The sequence below is a fragment of the Euprymna scolopes genome, chromosome 19 (genome assembly GCF_053919585.1).
Source record: "Euprymna scolopes isolate OS-2025 chromosome 19, ASM5391958v1, whole genome shotgun sequence".
NCBI lineage: Eukaryota > Metazoa > Mollusca > Cephalopoda > Sepiida > Sepiolidae > Euprymna > Euprymna scolopes.
Window position 1 is genome coordinate 22,951,583 of NC_136500.1, and position 14,296 is coordinate 22,965,878.

Here is a 14,296-nt window from a genome sequence, read left to right on the forward strand (position 1 = left end):
GCAACGTCTTGTTCACACTGCAATATGGGAGTCAAACTTGGCATTTCAAAGTCAGCCTTAGGAACATTTTACAGATCAATTAGTGATCGAACTACTACCGAAAATGTTACAGATCGTACTAACTAGTAGGTAGTATCGTCAATAATCTGCAAACGACATCTAGATTGGTTCAGACATACTCTGAGAGTGGCCCTTAGAGAATTGCCAACTAATGCTCTAATGGAACTCTGATGGAAAAAGAAGAAGAAAACCCAAAATTATCCGGAAGCAGACGATCGGAAGAGATTTTATTGCGACGGGAACAAACTGAAGGACGATACCAATCAGAATTCAAATCGAAAATGGTGGTATACTTTCACTGCCTCATACGTAACAAAACGCGGCAGTTCCTAAATTAAGCCAAGTTATTGCTATTATAAAGTGTATGTATTTGATATTCGGTTTTATAATGACGTATAAAGTAGGTTTGTGAAACGATACCATGAACGACAAACCACTCCAACGCTCTTTCCATAGACGTTCTTATTTTTCATCTTCCTTGTCGTGTCTAATCTAAAACAACAATAAAAAATATATGCATTATGTATACTAAACCAACTAAACATAAAAGTGTGTGTGTGTGTGTGTGTGCGTGTGTGTGCACGTGCGTTTGTTTTTGTTAGGGACCCATCGTTTGTGTTACTATATCTCAGTTCTATTCCCAGCTTTCAAGTTAAGGAGATTGTTTAAAACTTGATTGTATAGTATCATATGGCCTCTGTATCCATCATTTCAAGACTAGCAGAGGCCACCCTGCCTTGTCCGGTCGTAAAACACGCTTAAAGATACTTTAATTCGTGCAGATTTCGTATTTATTATTATAGAGCTAATTCTCTATGCCCCAGTAGTTTAATGCGCCAGAATTCAATACACAGGATTTACACAAGAGTTTTTTTTTTGTTCTAGATTGATTATCTGACACGATCTACGAAGTCATTTCACCAAGAGGAGTAATACCGCGTCTGGCTTTTATGCTAGGTCCTGCTTTGTCTCCGCAACGAAAGTGAATAAACAGAATTCATTGCTTTGTCTAATACTTTGTTACTTACCTCTTGTTATAAGGTTCCTTTTTAAGTTTATTATTCTGAAAGTGAAAAAAACAATTTCTAGACATGTGTTATATGTATTACTTATCCCTCTATTTTTTTTGTTTTTTTTAGTAGGCGCACAAAAACTTTCAGAAAACTCCGTACATTACAAATCGATGATTGAAAATAAAAAAAAACATCAAAATGTCAACAAGTACATGAGTCAGTCGTAAGATTGAATAAATCCACCCGACAACGTAAGAATAGGTCAAAGTCTCATCTGAGTTTTACTTTACCATATTGCATAAAGTATTCTCAAAAGTTATGTTAGAGAAAGATTAACTGAAAAAGATTGATTTATCGTATCTTTTGAAAATCATGCTTAATTTCAGAAGAGTTTTCGGTGGGTACCTAATCTGGATAGGTCCTATACAAATCTATACAATCACCAAGGTATACAAATCTATACAATCACCAAGCTATACAAGTCTATGCAAGCAACATGCTATACAAGTCTGTACAATCACCAAGATTTACTAATCACCAAGCTATACTATTACAAGTATATAGAGCTATACAAGTCTATAGAGCACCAAGGTGTATAAGTTTATACAATCACCAAGATATACAAATCTATACAATCACTAAGCTGTACAAATCTATACGAGCACCAAGCTATTACATATCAGTAATAGAGGAAATAGAAACTTACTTGTCTTGTTAATTTTAGAATATCTCTCATTAAGAACCAAATCAACAACTATGTTTTTTTTTCTTTTGGTTTTCCGTCTTTTTACTGGAACTAAGCACAAATAATTAAAATAATTAATGAACTGATATTTATGATGTAATTCTTATTTTTCAGAGATCAAGTGCGCTGGAAATCAAATGTACAAACACTCTGCGTTGGTATGTCAGCCGACATGCGATAGCCCTTTCCCGACATGCAAACAGTACACTGGAACTTGCGTATGCCGTGATGGATATATCCTCAAGGATGGCGTTTGCGTCGAACGTTCAGAATGTGGTTGCTTATATGAAAACAAATACTTGCAGGTAAAGTTTGAAATACCTTTCACACCCAGTTAAAAATGTGGTCTTCCGATTATCAAAATATTTAAATGCCATGTCGCATGTTGCAAAAAATAAAATTTTTATTTATTTCAAAATAAATTGTTTCCGAATCGGATCAGACGAATCTAATCGGACCGAACGCTGTCGTATTATCGATTTAAACAGTTTTAAAACATACTATGTTCATTCATTTTATTTTAATCGATATAATGCATACAGTTTATAATAATAAATTTAAAATGTTATTTTTTTATCGAACTAATATTCTGTTGACAATTATTTTTAGGGCTAGAAGAGATTATTTATTCTTAAAATGAAATTCGCGCGGAGTTCCGCTGGGAGAAAATCGTGAAATTTGCACGGAGACCCGTTGGTGAAAACAAAAACAAAAACAAAAAACAAAAAACAAAAGAACCCCATCCACCAACGTAGACCCCTACTACTAGGTTTCCTTTTCCAACACCAGGGGTCTACGTTCCAACCTTCCAGAGGTTGAAACACAATTACAAGAGACGAAACCGGACATATTCTTTCTAAGTGAAACTGGCATAGGGCCAACCACTTCTCTAGACGAATTCATAATTAAAGGATACTCCAACTTAACATCTAAATCTGACCCCTAAGATCGCCATGGACATGGAATATGTGCCTACATTAAGGATGGCTTTCCATGTGGTAGGGATATCTCCAGAGAAGACCCTAATTTACCTTATATGTGCTTTCGGGTTGCACTGGCTTACACCACTGCATTTATATTTGCCCTCTATCGCCCCCACAATAGTGGAGTTACTATCTTTAAGAGCATATCTGAGAAAATTGACCACATCCTGTCTGCTCATCCTTCGGCTAACATTCACATTTGTGGTGACTTCAATGCCCATAATGTGGGCTGACCCACTCAAATAAAACCGATGACGAGGGGAAGTTTTATCATTATTTTGCCATTGCCTTTGATCTCACTTAAATTGTTCACGAACCCACCCGTGTGCCCTATACACCCGGTCAATATGCAAACCTTCTAGACCTTTTCCTCACAACATCCCCTGAGCTGTGTTCATGTTCCGTTCTATCTCCTCTGGGATCCTCTGACCACTCTGTTGTAGCAGTTAAGATAAAAATGAAATATAATAAATCTTCAGATGTACCTCTCCGCCGTACTGTATATCGATACTCTATGGCTGAATGGGATAGCTTCTGTACATTCATAGCTGACCTACCTCTGCATTCCATGTTTAAAAAGGATGTGTCCTCCATATTATCAGACCTGACCGAATGGTTAATTATAGGCATAGACCGATTCATGCTATCCAAAACATTCCAGCAAAAACCTTACAGCCAGCCATGGTTCTCCCCAGAAAGTGCTGCTGCCATCGCACACGGAAATCACTTTTTCCATAGCTACCAATGTAATAGATGTACTGAGACTAAAGCTGCTTCCAGGACTGCCAGAAACCACTGTAAAAGAGTAATAAATAATGCAAGAGAGCTATATACTCAGCCTGTTAAATCCAAAGTAGCTGAGCAGCGGCTTGGTTCCCACCAGTTCTGGAATATAGCAAACAGGATCTTGAACAGAAGTGTGTGTTCTATCCCAACTATCATCAATGGACCTGAGGTCATCTCATCAAAATCAGACAAGGCCAAACTATTTGCCAAGAACTTTGCAGCTAATTCTACCCTATGCGACAATGACCATCAACTCCCTGTATTTCCTCCTATAACAGACAACACGCTATGCAACATATAAATATCTGTGCGTGATGTCGCCAAGCTAATCAAGAACCTTGATTCCAGTAAAGCAACTCGCCCTGATGGCATTCCAATTATAGTGCTGAAAAAGCTCCAACCAGAACTTGCCCCCATACTTACAAAACTGTTTAAGCGTTGCCTTAAGGAGAAATGCTTCCAACACCCTGGAAAACCTCATCAGTATGCCCTGTATTTAAGAATTCAGGTGAAAAGTCATCTTCCTCTCAGTACAGACAAATAAGTCTCCTGTGTCTCATGAGTAAGTTGCTGGAATCCATATTAAATAAAGAAGTAGTCAACCAACTCAACAGAAACAACCTTCTTAGTGACATGCAATATGGTTTCCATTCTGCTAGATATACAGCAGATGTGCTAACGATTATATCTCATAGGATTAGTGAATCTCTTGACAAAGGCTTCCTTTCCAGGGCAATTGCTCTTGACATATCAAAGGCCTTCAATAAGGTATGGCATAAGGGCCTACTTCACAAGATTTCCAGCTACGGTATTACTGGAAATGTTTTCTTAATCACTAAATCATTTCTCTCCGATAGGCTCATAAGAGTAGTGGTTGATGGGCAGAAATCAGAGGCCCACAGTTTTAATGCTGGAGTCCCCCAGGGGTCATTCCTGGGCACAACTCTCTTCCTGATCTACATTAATGATTTCCAAAAACACATACTTAAATCATTCGTTGAATTCTATGCTGATGACACGGCCATCTATGACAACACATCAAAGGCCGTAAATGACAAAGTTCTCTCTAATTCTCTCTCCTCTGATCTTGAGCACGTGGTACAATGGGGGAAGAGGTGGCTGGTCACTTTTAATGCATCCAAAACCAAGCTTCTATCTTTACATCATCAACGTTCTGATCCCCATCTGGCATCAATTGAAATGAATGGCTCTCGTCTTGGAGAGGCTCCATGTATTGACAAGCTTCTGGGTTTGACCTTTACTCCTGATCTTAAATGGAACATGTACATCAAGTCTGTTGCCATGGACGCTGGGAAAATGGTGGGATCCTTCTACCGCTCCAGAAGATATCTCACTGCTGATGCAATTCTCTATCTGTATAAAAGCCAAGTACGTCAAAGGATGGAGTACTGCTGCCACATCTGGGCAGGAACTGCAAAAAACAGCCTATCCTGCCTTGACAGAGTACAAAATAGACTTCGTGTCTTAGTGGTGGATGCCCTTTTCCCTTCCCTGCAACCTCTCTCCCACAGAAGAGACCTTGCGGGCCTGTCTTTGTTTTATCGCTATTTCCATGGCAGGTGCTCGTCTGAGCTCCAATCGCTCGTCCCCCCTCCCCAATCTTTCATGAGAAACACCCGTCTGGCTGAAACTACTGTCAACAATTTTCCCCACTCTTTATCTGTGCCCAAATCCAAACGTAGATTCCATGAACAAAGCTTCTTTCTTAGAACTGCACGCCAGTGAAACTCTCTGCCGCTTGCCTGTTTCCCACCTGACTACAACTTGGACGTCTTCAAGTCCAACATAAACAAACTCCTAACAAACCGCCCCCTTAAGTAAGACACTCTATCAAAACCCCCAATACTAATGATTACTACCATACTATCTCATTGATTACTGTACACGCAATAACCCTTATCCCCGAGTGGCCTTCGGGCCTTGATAAGTGGTGACCCCCATGTAAAGAAACACATATAAAACCTGAACGACTAACGGACAGAATCTCTTGCAGAGATTCCTGGACACCTGTAAGGGATCAGAAAAAGTAAATAGAATAATTTGAAACCAATATTGGTTAGCTTTATCTGAACGGAAACTTTTCTTCTATTTTAGTGCTAAAAATACTAAAAATCTAGTCTTCCTCTCAGCATTTATTTTTAAAAAATTTATTTTGAAATTAAATAAACGATCGTTTTTGGCTGTTTCTATCGCTTTTTATTCGAAATGTGTACTTATTTTTTTCTTGCTTCATGGAGTAGAAAACATTTATTTATAAATTTATTTAAAAAAATACTTCATCATTGTTTCCTTGAAAATATTGCCCCGCGTCTATTGGCAAACTGCTTCGATCTGGTACTCCCCAGACTTTTTGTCTACAGTCGATTTGTCATTTGTCGCATTTTCTTTTCTTTTTTTTTTACAAAGTCCATTTTTTTTATTGGTTGATATGAATATATTTGTATCCTGTTCAAAAGAAGCAACCGAATTTCTACACCAACAAACTTTATTACAAGTTGTCTTCCTAATTAAATTCATGCTTACCTTATTATTTTGTTTTAGTACAGTTTTTACAATTTTGCTTTCAAAAAGTTATGACAGTCTGTAAAATCAAATTTGTTTGATGTAACCTAATAATGTCAATAACTTGCTGTTGTTCAGGAATCGTCTTACTTCAATCTTTTCTGTTTTTGTTTTCTTTTTTAATATGAGGTTATTTGACAGAAATTGAAGTGAGATGCATGTATTAAAGAATAAAATGGCTAATCAGAATCAAACAGTGATTAAACAAATTATTTATTATAGATAACAAAATCTAAAAATCCGACATGCTAACCTTCCATATTAGATAGAGTATAGCCATGACGATTTCTTATATAAAGTGGGCATATCTTTCATATGTTGAATTGATATAAATATAAAAATAAAAAATTATCAAAAATAACTGAATCTATTTCTAAAAAATGCACAAAGGTAAACGACAACTAGATTAACTGCAAGATTAACTAAATTATTCCTTTCAACGATCGAGTTAATTTAGTACGGGTTTCGAAAGCCCTATTATAAAATCAACAAATTAATACGAAAGTAGTTCCAAAAGTAAGACCTTCTACTTTTAACTCACAAACTAAAATGTTGAAGAGCTATGATGACGGGAGTGGTGCCATTAAAATGAGCGACCTTTTGTGCTCTGGAATTTATTTTCAGTGGCTAAAAAATTGGTGGATGTTCTTGTATGAAACACTAGCAGGCCACTCGGCATTGCCCGGCCACAAAATACGTTTAAATATGATACTTTAATTTATGAATATTTCGTATTTATTATTATCGAGTCAATTCTCTATTGATTATTATATTGTACACAATATATAGTAGCGATTTCGAAGAGTAGAAAAATAATGACTTGGATGCCATCGTCGTGAATTGAAACCAAACATAAAGTTTTCTTATCTTGTCCGTTATCGTATGAACTAAATCTATGCCTATACAAAAGCGGCAGAAAAAGTCGTTGTTTATAGTATAACAGTAAATTGACACATGTGTAGATAAAATCGGGGATAATCGACTTACACAAGGCTAAGGTCAATATATATATATATATATATATATATATATATATATATATATATATATACACTTACATATATATATATAATTATTTTCTACTATAATAATTAAATACCTACAGACACTAGTGTTTCATCCTTTCGGGAATCTTCAGTGCAGAGTGTCACGATTACTACCAGTCGAACGATTCGAACCCCGTATCACAAGACATCTCTGGCTCGATTAGCGGAGACCTAATCCATTCGGCTACCATTAACCGCTTGAAATAACGTTGAATTTTAAACATCTTAATTTTAAGTCTTCATTTACGTCAGTCAGACAGTGATCTAATCGTTATACGATGATCTACGCATAAGAGCTAAATTGACCGACTTTTTAATTCAACTGAAAGTGCTCAACGATAAGAAACGAATTTCTTAAAGGGGCTGTCATAATTATTTTCTACTATAATAATTAAATACCTACAGACACTAGTGTTTCATCCTTCTTTCGGGAATCTTCAGAGCATATATATATATATATATATATATATATATATATATATATATATGTATATATATATATATATATATATATATATATTCGGGAATCTTCAGTGCATATATATATATATATATATATATATATATATATAATTTATATATTTAATTTTGACTCCTTAACAGCTATTTTACTGGCTAAAAAACAAATCAAAAATGTTCCACAAGTCCAAATACCTTATAGTTTCAAGTCTGGAGAGCAAAAATCAAAAGAGGAGTTTGGTAGAGTATTTCCATACGCATGCAGACAAGGTCACTTTTATATATATAATGTGAGTTTTCTAGAACCGTTTTATCTTAAATTCTACACACTTATACACAATGTAGAAACTATGCATAAATAGTTAAGTGAAACCAATCATCCAATAAGAAACCATACAAAATAATAATTAATTAATTAAACTTCATTTTTCAAAGGATATGCAAATCTGTTTACCTTTATTTAGTCTCTCGCATATCAATGGGTGAGTATATTAAGAAGTTCGTTTTGATAATTTTAAACAAAAAAAAAAAAAAGTTTGGCCTTCGGCCTAAGATCAGAGGGTAGTATTTGTCTGATGTAACACTACAGTTTATTTGTCCTTAGTCAATGCAGGAGAAATCTTTTTATACTAAGGTAATTTTTATTTTTGCCTACTTCCAGAGTGCTTCTTTTTAAAGAGCTGCCACATTAAAAACGATTTTGTATCATATGTTGCTTTCATGGGGAAGCAAATAAATAGCAATAGAAAAACTAGGCTTTTAATATCAATGTCAGAACGGGCAAATATCAATTTTATAAATATATAGATTAAATAATAAAAAAGAAAAAAAAAACACATTTTAAGCTAAACCGTTTGAAACTTTTATAAAACTCTACTAATAATTGTATGAGAGAGAGAGAGAAAGAGAGAGAGAGAGAGAGAGATTTCATATAAGAATTTGATATGAAAAGCTAAAAACTTTAACTCCTTGTGTATAGAAATAATCATCAGTCACTTTAATGCTAAAGTTATGATTGTCTATCTATAGTAGAAGACCAGGGTTTCCCAACCAGGGTCCCGCAGAACTCACAGGTTCTTTAAGAGCTCCTTGAAGAGATACTGATTAATATATAAAGTATTATACCTTTGCACACATGTGTGAATGCATATTTTAGTTGTTGCTTTTTCGAACCTAGTTTCCTTATTCATGTATGAAACTGTGGAGAAACTACAAAACAAAATGACCCAGTTATGTATTTGAACAAGTTGTCATAAAAATATTTGGATTGTTTCAATTTTTTTTTTCAAAATTGTCAATAAATTTGAGAATGGCATGCGTTTCTTTTTTCTTACCTAAAGAAACAATAAAAAATAATATTGTAAAATTTTTTCTTATGTAAAAGTTTCATGCAACTCCACTATTATTGGAAAGGTTTCATGAAGGTAAAAAATAGGTTGGGAAACATCGCTATAGATTGTTTGAAGACAGTTTGTTCAAAGGCATCAAGCCCACTTAAAAGTAGCCCAGAAAATGTAGTAGAGAGGAGGAACACATTCTTTTATCATGTAAATTACCTGTAGCATTGTTTATTACCTGTAGTTTTATAAAAGATGCTAGTAGTGCTCCCCCCGTTGACATCTATGCATTTCTGGGCACGTTTAACAACGTTTGCAGATACTGCCTGTAGGTCTTCTCTGTTGATTCTCCTGATAGCGTTGGTAATTTTCTCCTTTAGTTGGTCTAGATTCTGAGGATTATTTGCATGGAATTTTTGTTTTAAAGTCCCCCAAAGGTAAAAATAACATGATGACAATCCGGGGAATGTCGTGGTCATAACTGTTTGATTATTGGTATCTCTTCCGTAAACATGTCATAAACTCGTGTCTGTGATCTGTGAGTTGTGTGGCATGTAGCGCCATCTTGTTGGAAAAAGAATTGCATTTTGTCTTGTGGTGTCAGTTGGTCGTTAAAAGAAAGATCACCAAGTTTTAAGTGAGGCGCTTAATCTGAAAAAAAAAAAAAAGGTTAAAGAAAGAGTAGAGATTGGGTTACTTTTAAGTTGGCCACCCTGTATAAAAAACCTTTGAAGATATTTTCTGAAATTTTTACGCAGTTATAGCAACTATTATTATTAACCGATGAATAAACTACACTTTTATTACTTACTCGTTGTATATACTCAGCATTGTCGAAACATATTACCGGGGTGGAGGGATTAGTCACATACTATTTAAGATACACCGAATATCCTAACTGACCACATGTTTGATTTAGAAAAGCATAAAACATATATATCTTGGTCTTTTTTTTTACATGGTAGTAACCACTTATCAAGGCCCGGAAGCCACTCAGGGATAAGGGTTATTGTATGTACAGTAATCAATGGGATAATATCGCGATAATCGTTAGTAATGGAGATTTGATAAAGTATCTTATGGGGCGGTTTATCAGGAATTTGTTTATGTTGGATTTCAAGACATCCAAGTTGTAGTCAGATAGGAAACAGACAAGTGGAAGAGAGTTCCACAGGCGTGCATTCTAAGAAAGAAGATTTGTTCATGGAGTTTACGTTTTGATTTAGGCACAGATAAAGAGTGAGGAAAATTATTGACAGTGGTTTCAGCTAGACAGGTGTTTATTGTGAAAGATTGGCGAGAGGGCACAAGAGATTGTAGCTCAGACGAGCATTTGCCATGGAAATAGCGATAAAACAAGAATAGGCTCGCAACATCTCTTCTGTGGGAGCGAGGTTGCAGGGAAGAGAAAAGGGCATCCACCACTAAGACATGAAGTCTATTTTGTACTCTGTCAAGGCAGGATAGGCTGTTTCTAGCAGCTCCTGCCCAGATGTAGCAGCAGTATTCCATTCTTGGACGTACTTGGCTTTTATATAGATAGAGAATTGCATCAGCAGTGAGATATCTTTTGGAGCGGTAGAAAGACCCCACCATTTTTCCAGCGATCTTGGCAACAGACTTGATGTACATGTTCCATTTAAGATCAGGAGTAATTGTCAATCCCAGAAGCTTGTCAAAAGATGGAGCCCCCCTCCCCAAGACGAGAGCCATCCAATTTAATTGATTCCAAATGGGGATCAGTACATTGATGATGTAAAGATAGGAACTTGGTTTTAGATGCATTAAAAGTGACCAGCCATCTCTTCCCCCACTGTACCACGTGCTCAAGATCAGAGGAGAGGGAATCAGAGAGAGTTTTGTCATTTACAGCCTTTAATGTGTTGCCACAGATAGTCGTGTCATCAGCATAGATGTCAACGAATGATTTTAGCATGTGTTTAGGGAGATCATTGATGTAGATCAAGAAGAGAGTTGGGCCCAGGATGGCCCCCTGAGGGACTCCAGCATTAATACTGCAGGCCTCTGATTTCTGCCCATCAACCACTACTCTTATGAGCCTATCAGAGAGAAATGATTTAATAATTGAGAAAACATTTCCAGTTATACCGTAGCTGGAAATTTTGTGAAGTAGGCCTTTATGCCATACCTTATTGAAGGCCGTTGGTATGTCAAGAGCGATTGCCCTAGAAAGGAAACCTTTGTTGAGAGATTCACTAATCCTATGAGATATAACCGTTAGCACATCTGCTGTAGATCTAGAAGAACGGAAACCATATTGCATGTCACTAAGAAGGTTATTTCTGCTGAGGTGGTTGATTACTTCTCTATTTAATATGGATTCCAACAACTTACTCATGGCACACAGGAGACTTATTTGTCTGTACTGAGAGGGAGATGACTTATCATCTGTGTTCTTAAATACAGGGCATACTGATGAGGTTTTCCAGGGCGTTGGGAAGCATTTCTACTTAAGGCAACGCTTAAACAGTTTTGTAAGTATGGGGACAAGTTCTGGTTGAAGCTTTTTTAACACTATAATTGGAATGGCGTCAGGGCCAGTTGCTTTACTTGAATGAAGGTTCTTGATTAGCTTGGCGACATCACGCACAGATATTTGTATGTTGCATAGTGTGTTGTCTATTATAGGAGGAAATACGAGGAGTTGATGCCCTTCGTCGTATAAGGTAGAATTAGCTGCAAAGTTCTTGGCAAATAGTTTGGCTTTGTCTGATGCTGACGAAATGACCCCAGTCAATTGATGATGGTTGGGATAGAACGCACGCTTCTGTTCAAGATCCTGTTTGCTATTTGCCAAAATTGGTGGGAACCAAGCCGCTGCTCAGCTACTTTGGATTTAACAGACTGAGCATATAGCTCTCTTGTATTTTTTATTACTCTTTTAAAAAATCAAACACGAAGTAACTCACATAGCTTAAAGGGGAAATAACTTTTATAGCTTAAATAAATAAGCTTACATCCGGTTCAAGACGCAACTGTTGTCAGCTATTTATAATTGAAAATAAATGAAATTAAATATAAATTAAATTTAAAATAGATTAAATAAATAAACTTTTAAGAATATTTCTAAATAGAACAATCAAAACGATTCTATAACTACAAACAAGTAATAAAATCGAGCTAATTATTAAAATAGATTTTCTTTAATGTAATATGCAAATGAGGTTACTCATTGAATGTAGATTTCTTCTGTATAAGTAATATGTATAGAAATCATGCTGAAATACAAGTGCATATAATTCCTTTTCAGTATAAAAATTAAATTATGAGACGGTAGTTTGTATATATTAATCAAATTGTGTACAAACAAACAGGATTACGACTTTATTATAATATATTATTGATATAATGCCAAAGGCTCCACTCGAGTGGCTGAAACAAAAAGAAATAAGAAAACAAAAAGATAGGCTTATGTTTTCGATCCGCCTTTGTTTTCCATCAGACGCTCTTTTTATTTTTGTTATTCCAATACGCATGCTCAGTAACTTCTCAATTTTTGATATGCAAGAGAGACAAAGTATGACATCATTAAAATTGACAATTTATTTTTATACATCATTTCTTTTTTACATTACAATTAAATAAGTTATATTTATTGTCCATCCATCCATAGCCCTTGAGCTCTTGGAGGGGTATAGGCCATCTACAGCTTTTGTAGATGTTTTTGTAGCGAGGAGTTCTTTTTACAGGGTGAGGGTGCTGGCCCCACGCCCAACCTTCCTTCTACAGTGCCTAACCTTCCCAAATGGTCACCCATCAGGTACTGACCAGGCTCAACGTTGCTTAACTTTGGTGATCTAGCGAGAACCGGTGTGTCAACGTGATTGTGCCGTACTTATATTTATCGTACCAACAACTATATAATTTTATATTATTCTAAATATATACTTTAAAATTAATTTCTTAGCAAAATATATTGAAAAAAAAAAACGGTAAAATAAAAAAATTTGTAATACAATTCATGTTTTTAAAAAATGTACTCACATACTGTGATAGAAAATTTTTTTTTAACACCCATTGAAAAAAGAAATGACTTCCTTATGAATTATAATCCAAATTTTCATGCAATTTTATAAAAAATAGGATCCGTTTAACTGTCAAATAGAAAACCATTTCAACGTGATTTAAAATCATGAGCAAATGCTCATCTATTCAAAGATTGAAAATTCGGGACGCTGTTTACATGAACTCATTGAACATATGTTTTGCATGGAGAGAAATGTTAGGAGAATGAATGTGTAATGTGAGACAAACAGGCTTAAATATGTTGATTTTAAAGGAAGATTTACTCTGGACTGCATAAGGAGATGTGTGCAGAACAGGAGACTTTGTTGGTTTGGTTACACCGGAAGAATATATGAAAGTGTGCAGGCTAGCATATGTACAATAGTTGAGGTAGAAAGATCAGTTGGTAGGAGAAGGCCATGGAAACATAGAAGGAAGAGATGAGGATAGATGAGAGTGATGGAAAGCGAGATGAAGAGAAGGATACATAAAGACCCGTCCAGAGATAGGTTAGTTCAGAAGTCAATTATTAAAACACCGTTCAAAACATACTGGTGTGTAAAACAGACATTAAGTCGATGATGATGATGATGATGATGATGATGATGATGATGATGATGATGATGATGTACTCGTTTTTAGAAAACACTTGATACATGATGTCAGGAGAACACATTAAGAAGAATATAGAATTATTATTAGAATGAAGTTTAACGTTTCTTACAATTCTACTTCCAGATAAACCAAGAATTGGTAACGAGCGATTGCCAGACAAGTCTAATATGTCACCCAGGAGGAAGGCTGGAAAGGACTGAATTGGCACCATGCGGTTCTCATAGCAAATGCGCCCTTCTGAGTGGCATCTATCAGTGCGTCTGTGAAAAAGGCTATGAATTCATGGAAGGAGAATGCACGTCAATTGGTAAGTATTACTGTATTCATCTTCCCATTACACTGATTGGTGTTGCTGCCAGTCTGACGCAAGCTATAGCGAGTTCAATACTTATCACATTCGTTTTGTGTACAGATATAAAATATGTCCCCCCCCCCAACAAAAAAAACATTTTAATTAAGTTAACGAATCACTGCTGGCCAGTTAAACATTTTTGACTGCCAGCAGAAACATTGTGATATTATGCGAAATTGAACGAACAGGGTTTATTTTAGGCTTTACAAGAAAGACTACCCGGCTTTGCCCAACAATATAATTATAAAACTAGTGAAAACGCAGTCTCGTTATTTTCTCTCTACTCATCTC

At 35.7% G+C, this 14,296-nt stretch overlaps 1 protein-coding gene across 8 annotated transcripts in view; it reads left to right on the forward strand.

Moving 5' to 3' along the window:
* LOC145303489 (uncharacterized) overlaps positions 1–14,296 on the forward strand; it is a 731,279-nt gene that overhangs the window by 48,902 nt on the left and 668,081 nt on the right. For all 8 annotated transcript variants that reach the window (XM_080144908.1, XM_080144909.1, XM_080144911.1 and 5 more), the window contains exons 8-9: positions 1,933–2,123; positions 13,777–13,960. In XM_080144908.1, coding sequence (XP_080001034.1) covers positions 1,933–2,123; positions 13,777–13,960 — 375 coding nt within the window. The remainder of the gene's footprint in view (positions 1–1,932; positions 2,124–13,776; positions 13,961–14,296) is intronic.